General features: G+C 44.0%; 1 protein-coding gene across 1 annotated transcript; it reads left to right on the top strand.

The window, feature by feature from the left end:
• Window positions 1-104: 104 nt before the first annotated feature.
• LOC102260749 (RNA-binding motif protein, X-linked 2) lies at window positions 105-1,164 on the top strand. Its single transcript, XM_005858259.2, has one exon. It carries the CDS (start codon window positions 117-119, stop codon window positions 1,098-1,100), a length of 984 nt encoding a protein of 327 aa, XP_005858321.1. The 5' UTR covers window positions 105-116; the 3' UTR covers window positions 1,101-1,164.
• The last annotated feature ends 10,579 nt before the right edge of the window (window positions 1,165-11,743 follow it).

The following is an 11,743-nucleotide window of genomic DNA, read 5'->3' as shown; positions in this document are numbered from 1 at the left end:
ACTCCATCCACACCTTTGGGGACCCCTGGACCTGCTGGGGTTGGACCCCAACATCTGGCGCCCAAATAGGACTCTCCCGTAGTGGGTGCCTCTGTGCTGAGCGAGAAACCACGGAGATGAACCCTTTAACGAAAGTGAAGCTGATCAATGAGCTGAATGAGCGTGAGGCCCAGCTTGGGGTGGCGGATACAGTGTCCTGGCATTCCGAGTACAAAGACAGCGCCTGGATCTTCCTGGGAGGACTTCCCTATGAACTGCCTGAAGGAGATATCATCTGTGTATTCTCACAATATGGGGAGATCGTTAACATTAATCTGGTGCGAGACAAGAAGACTGGGAAATCCAAAGGATTCTGTTTCCTCTGCTATGAAGACCAGAGGAGCACAATTCTGGCTGTTGACAATTTTAATGGGATAAAAATTAAAGGAAGAACTATCCGAGTGGATCATGTGTCTCACTATCGGACTCCTAAGGACTCAGAAGAAATGGATATTGTGACCAAAGAGCTCCAGGAGAAGGGCTGTGGGGCTCACACCCCTTCATCAAATTCATCTGAGGGCTCTGAAGAGGACAAGCCCACCAAAAAACACAAAAAAGACAAAAAGGAAAAAAAGAAAAGAAAGAAAGACAAAGAGAAGACTGATCAGGAGGAACTGGCAGAGCAGCCAGCCTCCTCTTCAACTCCTAGAAGCAAGATGATAAAGGAAAAGGACAACCCTGGCTCTAAAAAGCACAGCAGCAAGAACTCAGAGAGGGGTCAGAAGCCAGAGTCTAGGGGGGTGTGGAAGCACCACCCCAGCTCCCCTGAGGTCAAGACAACCTGCCGCGGGGGAGTAGAGGACCATGAGCAGGAGCTGAAGAGGGAGAAGCCCAAGCATGAGCACAAGTCCTCAAGCAGGAGGGAAGAAAGAGAAGAAAAAAACAGGGATAGGGACAGAGGTCGAAGCTCAGACATACATTCTGGCTGGCACGAGGGGCATTCTGAGGGACATAGCCGTAGAAGTAGAAGTAGGAGCCGAGATAAATCCCATAGGCCTAAAAAGGCCCGGCACTCTCGAGACCTGGACCCCTCAAATCCCAATGACCACAGGCATCACTGAAGCTGAAGCCTGGGCAGCTACTCAGTGGAATTAGAAATGAACTACATTTTTAAAATTCAGTAAAGTTCAATTATGCTTTATTGTTTCTGTATGTAAAATCTCTGAGGTTGCATTCTTTAATCCCTTGAGTATTAGAATTATTGAGAGTGCAGTAGTTTCAACAGCCAAATGTCCTTGGAGTTTGGTTGATTTAAAACTTTTAAAAATATATATTTTTATTGATTTCAGAGAGGAAGGGAAGGGGATAGACAGATAGAAACATCAATAATGAGAGAGAATCATTGATCGGCTGCCTCCTGAACGCCCCACACTAGAGATCAAGCCTGCAACCCAGGGATGTGCCCTGACCAAGAATTGAACTGTGATCTCTTGGTTCATGTTGGGGTCCAACCCCAGCAGTTCAAGTTTGCCCAAGTTGGTAAATACTAATTCAAAAACAGCTTTAGATGCCATAACTTGAATAGATCTTGTTTTCCCTTTGATTTTGGACTCTAGTTTCTTGCTATCTTCAATGTTTTTAAGAAGATAGTTGTTTTTGTCAGCATATTTGGTTATTGATAGTGGAAAGTTAGTCTGATCCCTAGTCGGCTTATTTCTGAAAATGAAAGTCCTTCTTAGGCTTGGCTGAACTGCACACTTACAAACAAGCAAAAAATAACATGACATGGTTTAAGTAAGTTAGCATATGGAAAACAAGCAAGTGTTTTTTTAAGTCTTCCATATTTCAGAAAAAGAATCATTGCAAGGTTCCCTTACATAGATTACAAAAATTTAATTACATAGAACTTTTCAGGAATGTGTCAAAATTTTTTTCAAACTTTTTTTATTAACTTTAAAAATTATAAAATACAAGATTTTATTCAGAAATTACTTTCCTAGTGAACTCAACCACCCAAGAATCCAAAAGTGAGTATAAAATAATTCTATGTAGTCTAATTAGATGGCCAAAGATTTATCACCTTATTTAGTGTAATTTATTCATTGGGAAGTCCTTAAGGCCTCATACAGAGTCAATTAACTTTTATTTTATACACAAATCAAAGAAACCTCATTCTCTGGTTTTGTAGCTCATTAAAAAAAAGAACCCTTAAAAAACAATAATGTAAAAGAAAACATGTACTTTGAAAGATGGGCTCATTAGAAAAACCAGGATGCTACCTGAAATATAAAGTTATACATACACATACATATTATGTTTATTTACTGACCTTCTTGAAAGTAAGTTGTAGGTATTATGACCCTTTGGATTTTTTATTTATTTATTTTTTAGAATTACACCTAATGATCAAATTCAGGAATTTAATATTGATACACTATTATTATCTAATAGTCAATCCTTTTTAAATATTATTTAAATTGTCCTCAAAATGTCCATTACACATTTTTTTTTCTCATCTGGTTGAGTATTTAATACAGGATTACATTTGTATTTAGCTATCATGTCTCTTTAATTTCCTCTAATTTGGAAATACTGATGTGCCTTTATTTGTCTTCCATGTCATTTATATTTTTAAAGAGCACAGAACAGTTTTTTATAATATTTTATAATTATTTGGAATTGTTCAATGCTTTCCTGATGATTAGATTCAAGGTAAATATATTTAACAGAAGCATCACATAATGATGCTGTGCCCCTTTAGGGTATCTTATCAGGACAGTGCCATGATTGTCCTATCCCTGTTGGCATTGACTTGATCATTTAAGGCAGTGCCTCCAAGTCTCTCCATGTTTCTTGCTTGCTTTGTAATAAATTAGTAATCTGTGGGGAGATCATTTGAGACTGTAAATATACTGTTCTCCAATCACATTCACCAGTGGTTTAGAATCTATTGGTGATTGTTATCTGAACCTACTATTATTTTATTATGATTATTATTATACTAGAGGCCTGGTGCATGATATTTGTGCACGGGGTGTGTGTGTGTGTGTGTGTGTGTGTGTGTGCATGCATGTCCCTCAGCCCAGCCTACACCCTCTCCAATCTGGGATCCCTCTCACAATCCAGGACTACTGGCTCCCAACCACTTCCCTGCCAGCCTCATCCATGCCTAACTGCTCCCCTGCTGGCCTGATTGCCCCTAACTGCCCTCCCCTGCAGACCTGGTCATCCCCAACTGCCCTCCCCTGCAGGCCTGGTCACCCCTAACTGCCCTCCCCTGCAGGCCTGATAGCCCCCAACTGCCCTCCCTTTCAGGCTTGGTCCCTCCCAACTGCCCTCCCCTGCTGGCCATCTTGTGGCAGCCATCATCCACATGGGGGTGGCCATGTTGTGTGTTGGAGTGATGGTCAATTTGCATATTACCTCTTTATTAGATAGGATACTTGCCTTTCCTTCTAAAATGCAGCTCTTAGCATAGGCTCCAGAGGCACTGATCTGTGGGGCGGGTCTCTGACTTTTGGGTTGCAGAAAGGTGGTGTTGTGCTCAAAGTCAGCCAGAATATCCCATGCATTTCCTTTTCTCTGGGAAATATGTGTGTTTCTTTGGGAAAGTATTGTTAGGAAGCCCCATTTTTAGAACTGAGAGCCCCTTGGCAAAGGCTACTTATTATACCACCTTTTCACTTTAACATCAGCCAAAGCCTATAGGCCTTACTAGTAAATACCCCAACTGGAGTCTGGAAATGAGACAGTAGTTTAAATTTAGAAGCCAATGCTTCACCTGAAGCTACCAGTATAATAGATTTAAGTGTATATTTAAGAGGGACTGGTGTTTGCTTGTGTCTGAGAAGCCCAGCCCTGAACAGGAGTCAGGAAGAGTCCCAGCAGGCTCCTCAAGGAGAGGACCTGGTGGCTGACTCTTGGACAGCCCAAGGCAGCCACACACCACTCAGGCCCAGCCAGGTCCACCTGCAGCTGCCTGCTTCTGAACCACAGCTGAGAACCACTGCTGCTGGAGCACCGGGGTGAAGGAGTACCTGTTCTTAGGGACCGGCCTTAGGCTGTTCCTCTTTCCCTTTCTCGCTTCCCACCCCCCCACCATCTGTGATCATCCTGCCCTGCAAGGAGTGGGCAGAACTGACCTCTCCAACCCTGTGGACCAGGAGCTTTCTCCTCCTGTCCCCTCTGGGGTCAGGTCAGGGGAAGCTGGTGCACAGCCTGCCTGAGTTTGACATCCCTGAACGTTGTGCTTCTGAGAGGCTCACTCATGGTCCAGACACATAGCAGCTTCTCTGGGTGCTATTCGAGTTCAGGTACCACCCAGTTTCTGGTGAACTGTTTGATGGCTGGGCCCACTCCCAGTTTTCAATCTCGCGTGAAAATTGCTGACAGAGCACATGGCCCAGGGGGAACCAGGACCAGTTCTGTAGGATTCCAACACTGAGGTAAAAAATGTCTGAGATTATTGTCCATCTCTGTTGAGAAGTCAAATGTTCAGGAAATATTTGTGTTGAAAAGGGGCCACATACTAAACCTGACAAGCTCAGGAGAAAACTGCAGGGCAACTTTACAAACTCAGAGACCTAAAGTAACTGCTGGATCACAGCCCTTCTGCTAGGGGCTGGACCTCCGTGGATGTTGGGAATTGGAAGAAGACATGAGGAGCCATAGGTGTATAGAAGAGACTTTATTTCAGACCAAGCAGCCATTGCTAACAAGGAGCCATCAGACAAAGCAGTTCTTCAAAGTAGCCCCACAAAGCAGCCACACACCGGCTGGTCAGTAACACATTTTTATACCAACTCAGGCAAAAGAGGCTTCTTGCCAAATTGTGACATTAATATTTGGGTTATGGAAAGGTATGCCTGTGCAGTTTGTACAGTAAACTTCTGTGTCATTGCCTTTGAACGTGTGTGGCAAATTGGCCTTTAACACTTTAACATCTGGGGTACTCTGGTCAAGGTCTCCCCAGTAACCACATAGGATGGTCTTGTGACAGGTACCTCTCACAGACACCAGAGGGCTGTTATCGGACAGCCCTGTAGTCAGAAAGAAAGGGCTATTCCCACCTCAGTTCTTGTCATGCTCATATAAATGTGTTTAAATGAGAGACTTCAGATTATGTTGTGATAAAGTCAATTTATTAAAAACTTAAAGCATGCACATTTATTAAAGAAGCAAGCAAAGCAAATCTATACATCTGCCTTATAAAGTGCATACAGGCTCTCAGCTAATCTGAAGAGCAAGTAGGGTGGGGTTTCAACGCATTATATACCCTTCTGTCCACAGGGTTTTGTTGTTTAATTGCTCTGCTAGATATTCTGGTACAGTTTAACTCTGAAGGTCTCCCCTTTTCTTTGTTATGACTTTCCCAGAATTTATGCGAAGCACCAGGTAATTAAGTCCTGAGACTGTTGGCTTCTCTGTGTAAATGGTGAGGTGAGATTAGGCTGCACTCTTCCTTTGCTCTCCTCCCTCCTCTCTGTTGTCTTTTAGTTGGTTTCAGGTTGATTTAGCTCTGTGTCCTCTAGTTGCATTTAGAATCCTCCTCCTCTCTCCCTTCTCTTCCCTCTCCTCTCCTGCATTTGTGAGGAGAGGTTTTAATCCTTTGTCCCAAGATAAAATCCTTATATAAGTGGACTGCAAAGCTCTTTGTCTTCGTTTAATTTTCCAGTCTTAGATTCCCTATTTCATTTTGTAAGGACAGAAAAAGGCCTCTCTTTTCTTTTGCTGTGGCCTTCCACATTTTATGAGAATCACCTGGCAATTAAACCCCAAGATTGTTGGCTCCTCTGATTCAAACTGCTTCTCTGTTCAAACTGTGGGACAAGATAAGCTACTCCCAAGGCTACATTCTTTCATCCTCCTCCTCCCTGCTGTTTTCACAACTCAGGGGTAATTCCCACCAAGGAGTCTCTAGTTAGTACAGTGGTTCTCAACCTTCCTAATGCCGCAACCCTTTAATACAGTTCCTCATGTTGTGGTGACCCCCAATTTCATTGTTACAAATTGAACATAATTAAAGCATAGTGATTAATCACAAAAACAATATGTAATTATATATGTGTTTTCCGATGGTATTAGGCAACCCCTGTGAAAGGGTCATTTGACCCCCAAAGGGGTCGAGACCCACAGGTTGAGAACTGCTGAGTTAGTAGAATGTTCCTTTCCCCACTCCGCTTCAAACAAACCTCCTTTGAACTCTTCATAACTTTTGTTCTAAACTTGTTTTACTGATAAGACACCTCTCTACGACATCTGCCAGAAGACTGTTTCCTGGAAAGCAAACAAACTGTAGCTTTTCAAGACAACCCCCAATATCTGCTCAACTTCAACACGATCCCCCTCCCTTTCTTATTACCTGTCAACAGCAACTGATTGGTCTTTAAAAGTGGAAGCTACTCTTTGTTCCTTGGCCTGTATTGATTAGCAATACTTGGCCCTTTACTCCCTTGGCAAGTAAAGTAAACGTCCTCTCTGTATCTTCTCTTTCACATAAGAGCTCAATAAATTACAAAACACACATTCTTTTAGTTGTGAATTCTTTCACAGCCCATGACACCAGTAAAACCCTGATACACTTGTCCCAGAATTTTCCCAGCTTTTCATTGTCTTATAACAGTCTGAAATTAAAACTTAACTAAAAGCAGTTTATAGTAGGTCCTAGGCTAAAATCTTCTTAGACAAAAGTCAATCTTTACCTCAATTAAGCCTGTCTATTACCTTTTTGCATCTATGACAACCTGATAACTTCCCTTTTTCCAGAACCTTCAGGGTCTGAGATCACAAATTCTCTCATTATTATTTTTATAGACTTAATTGTTGACTGTTAACTATCCTATAAGCAACTATGTAAAAGAAGCCTGTATCTATCATTTTATTTTTATTCTAATCCCAGAGATTTCCCGTTTTGCTCTCTCCCGCCTCTCTAATCTATTACTAATGGATTTCATGTAACCCACTTACTTCTTTCTCTTTTGATTGTAATGTATAAAATAAGATGCAAAACTGCCATTCTCTGGAACATTTTCTCAAGCTGTTGAGATTTTGCTTCCCTGAAATTGTTGACAGATTGGCTTAAATAAACTCATAAAAAATATTTACAGGTTTGAATGTTTCTTATGTTGACATATTTGTATTTTGAATCAGAGGTCCTCACTCTGACTCTCCTGTTCTGCTGACCAGATTCCCATGGCTGGGTAAGTGTTCAAGGACTGCCTAGAGATGTTAAGAGATCTGCACAGAAAGGGTCATCCTATGAATATGTGGGTTTCTTCCTAAAGTCACGATTACAGTGCTAAATACATTTAATTCCCTGACACTCTGAGGCTGTGAGAGTGGGTGGGAAGAGGGCAATGCTGCAGGATTGATGGGGTAAGAGTGCGATTAGAGGGATGGAGGCAGAGAAATTAAGGTAACTTTTGTTTTTAAGGTAACCTTTGCTTCCCCAGCATCTACCAGGTCCTTTTATATGTGCTTCCTCTGTTAATTTCCAGACAATTCTGGGAAACATAATCCCTGTTTTGTACATATCAAAATGGAGGTTAGAAAAGGTCTGGATATCCCACATACTCATTCAATCAGAAAGAGGATGTGAACCAAATCTGTTTACTTTCTGTGAAAATAGGAAGCGGGCTGGGTATGGAGAAGATGGGGTCTAGAAAGTGATGGGTGAGGTCGAACAGGGAACAGAAACGGGAGTGAACAATGTCAAGATGGGGAACCATGAACAGGCCTGAATTGGGTGGAAGCTGGAAGAGGCGCTCCAATGTTTGCTCTCCAACATGGGCACAGATGCCATGACAATCATCGGACTTATCATTACTGATAAGCACCTAGCTAGTCATGCATTTGTTTATGTAACCTTTGGCTTACACTTGGTTCTCAGTAACATTCAATAATTCCAGTTCCAAAGATCCACATAAGAGCTCAGTAAATTACAAAACACACTCAAGGTTTTGGTGTTGATACTTCATGAAGAAGAAAACAGCCTGGCCGGTAAGCTCAGTGGTTAGAGTCGACCTGTAAACCAGGAAGTCATGGTTTGATTCTGGTAAAGGCATGTGCCTAGTAATGGGCTTGATCCCTCGTGGGGGCGATGCAGGAGGCAGCAGATAGACAATTCTTTCTCATTGTTGATGTTTCTGTGTCTCTCCCTCTCCTTTTCTCTCTGAAATCAATAAAAATAAAAATAATGATAATAAAGAAGAAAACAATGAGTGCAGATAACAAATTTTTTAATGATAGGATCCTTTGTGGGTATGGAAATCCTGACCTGAAGGCATTGATTAAAACAAAACAAAACAAATAATTTATGGGAGAAAAGGTTCTTCTTTGATAAATTTTGGAATCATCTGGGGATTCTAAAACTGATTTGTTAAGTAGTCTGAATTCTCAACATTTAGACTGGCCTTCTTCATTAACTGGTCTCATTATAGACACCAGAAATGCCAGAAAAGGTGTTACCAGACCCCTGAGTTGGAGGGAGAGGGCTGTATCCTCCCTGGTTCTTGTCAGTCTCATAGGAAAGACTTCAAAGGAGTAACACTGGACATTTGCATTGTAATAAAGCCAATTTATTAAAGAAATAAAAGCAAGTAAATTTATTAAAGAAGCAAGGCAAGTCAATTTATCAAAATACATCTTGCTTATGAAGCACAGACTGGCTCTCAGCTAATCTGAGGAGTGAGCCTAATGGGAGTTCAAGGGGTTTTATACTTTCCTGTCTATAGGTTTTGTTGTAGTCAGTTAGACAGACGTGAGCAGAGCAAGGACGACAGCCAGGTACAAAAGGCCACCAGGATGGAAAGCCCCAGGTGCCTAGCAATGGACAACCAATTGTAGGGTGGGACCTCCCCCCCAGGATGACTTTTCCTCCCCTAGCATCTCCCTGGTCATGCAGTTTGGACCCCCTGACCTTTCCTCCCTAGAGATAACATCGAGGCTTCAGTTGTATTAACCAAACCAGCCACTTCCTCCCTAGAGATAACATCGAGGCTTCAGTTGTATTTCAGCTCCAGGCCCAGATAAATAACCAACCAGCCACGGCTGACATCAAGACCAGCTGCATTGAATAATGTCCCCTCTGCCCTGGTGCTGGCCAATCAGTCAGTGGAGACCACAACACCTGGAAAGTTGTTGAATATTCTATTAAGATCTTCCCCTGGGACCGCCCCTAAAATCACAGCCCTTAAAACCCTTAGGATGGAGGACCCAGTGCCTCTCCCTCCAGGGAGCATGCCTTTCCCTTCCCCCTCCTTTCCTTTTCCCTTCCCCCTTCTTCTCCCCAGGCACATTACCATTAGCTTCCTGGCTCCCAAGCTCTAAGGGCCCTTCTTTTATCTCTATAACTTGTTTCCTAAGCCTATTTCTCCTAGGAATTACTTCTTCTACCCCTGTCATTTACCCAATAAATGTGGTCTTACAGTTTGGGTGTTGCTCTGAATTCTTTCCTGCTGAACCCAGGTTTGGTCTGACCCCACCACCGGTCAGACACCTGGTGTCAGTCCACCGCCTACAACAGTTTCAAGATTCCTCTGCCAGATATGTTGGTACAGATTAGCTCTCAGGGCTTCCCTTTTACTTTGTTACAGCTTTCCCAGAATTTATGAGAAACACCTCCAGATTTTATCTAGACAAGCCCGGAAACTGCTGGCTTCTCTGTTTGATGAGTGGGATAAAAACTCCCCCCTTTCTCTCTCTTTCTCCAAGACAGCTGAGTTTTTTGTTTAGTGGGTGAAATTAAACTCCTTTCTTTCCTTCCCCCTCCCACCCCTCAGGCCTTAGCAGTTCCAGGGTGATTGAAGCTACATATTCTCTGGTTAGAGAGGAGAGGTATTAACCATTTGTTTTCAAGTGTCCTTGGTTGGGAAAGATAAGAGCTTGCTATTCACAAAGCTGGCTGCATGTTGCCTAAACTGTTTGGCCTTGCTTAATTTTCTTGTCTCTGTCTTCCCTATTCCACTTGTCTAGGAATCCTCCTAGCTTCTTGCTAGCCTGTTACAATCTGGTTACATTGGAGTTTTCTCCCTTCCAGAATTTAAATTTCTCCGTGTGAGAACAGAAGAGGGTAGAATAAAGGATTGTGTTGTCTGCCAATTCTCTTGTACTTAAAATCGAGTGGCAGAAATCTCAGGCTTGCTGGCATTGCTCTTTGACTGGGTAGGGATGGAGCGGCATCCGGAGCAGGTTAGAAAGGCCTTCCCTGCCTTGCCAAGGCTGGAATATGTGCTTGGCCTGGGAATCAGTCTGGAATTGGCTAAATGCACAACCTTCCTATAATATGGCGTCCAGGCCCCGGCTTCTGTTTTCCTCGGCAGCCCATTGTTAGGTCGCCGAAGGAGGACGCAAGAGGCCAGAGTGGTGAGGGACTATGAATTTATTCCATCATCCACACACCAGGTGGCTGAGCCTGGATGGCTCCAGCACCCAGTGACAGGAGTCAGCAGCTTTTTAAAAAAATATATATTTTTTATTGATTTTTTACAGCGAGGAAGGGAGAGGGATAGAGAGTTAGAAACATCGATGAGAGAGGAACATTGATCAGCTACCTCCTGCACACCCCCCACTGGGGATATGCCCGCAACCAAGGTACATGCCCTTGACTGGAATCGAACCCGGGACCCTTCGGTCCGCAGGCCAATGCTCTAACCACTGAGCCAAACCGGTCAGGGGAATCAGCGGCTTTTAAAGGACTTTTGGTGGGCTTTTCCCTGGGCAGAGACTTCTTTATGCATACCCGGAAGGGGAGAGAATGGAATGTGGTTGCAGAAGGTGAAATGTGGTCTTTAGCAAAGGGAATGTCCATAGTGAAATGACCTGAAAAGCCAGTTCCTGGGGGAGGAGTATCAACTCAATTGTTGGATCAAACCTAACACCCATTGAATGCTCACTGCTCACTAAGTGCACATGCTCACCAGATGGCCCCGGCTGCTCTCTGGAGGGTCCAGGGAAGCCAGCCTGCGAGACTGGGTCTTCCACTGAGGAACTGAGGTTTTTTTTTAAGCTCCTTCACCCCTTCCCTAGGCCCAGCAGGTCTGCTTCCCACTTCCTCTTTCATTTCCTTCCTGAGGATCTAAAATAAAACAGCGAACCTCTCCCAGCACGCAAGAGGAAGTCCAGACCTTCTCCTTTCGTCTCTCACTTCGGGTCACAGCTGCGAGCTGAGCTCACTGTGAAGGACTGGCCTGTGGTGGTCTGACTCCTCTCCGTGTGTTTATCCAGTGACCGGGAGGCCCAGATGGGTCCATGAAGGAAGGGAGCCTGGGGCCTGGACCTCGGGATCTACAGGAAGACCTGCCCTGGGGTTCCTGGGAGCGTGACTAGCAATGTGGCAGGCACTCACTTTCCTCAGGGCCGGTCTCCCCTGTGAGTGCCGCCCTGGGAAGGGTCTGAGAGAAGGGGAGGGAAAATGGTGCGATTTGAGGAAAACCCCGAGTGGAGTCCCTAGTACTCACAATCTCACTGGTGGTAAAGGGGCTTGAATATCACAAGGTGACAGATGACATGATGTCCACGCACAGGGGCATGGGACTAAGGCAGGAAACCTAGTATTAAAAACAATTTGTGCCGAAACAGATTTGGCTCAGCGGATAGAGCGTCGGCCTGCGGACTGAAGGGTCCCAGGTTCGATTCCGGTCAAGGGCATGTACCTTGGTTGCGGGCACATCCCCAGTGGGAGGTGTGCAGGAGGCAGCTGATCGATGTTTCTCTCTCATCGATGTTTCTAACTCTCTATCCCTCTCCCTTCCTCTCTGTAAAAAAT

The sequence above is a fragment of the Myotis brandtii genome, unplaced genomic scaffold, assembly GCF_000412655.1.
Source record: "Myotis brandtii unplaced genomic scaffold, ASM41265v1 scaffold1164, whole genome shotgun sequence".
Lineage (NCBI taxonomy): Eukaryota > Metazoa > Chordata > Mammalia > Chiroptera > Vespertilionidae > Myotis > Myotis brandtii.
This window is presented reverse-complemented; position numbering and strand designations above follow the sequence as displayed.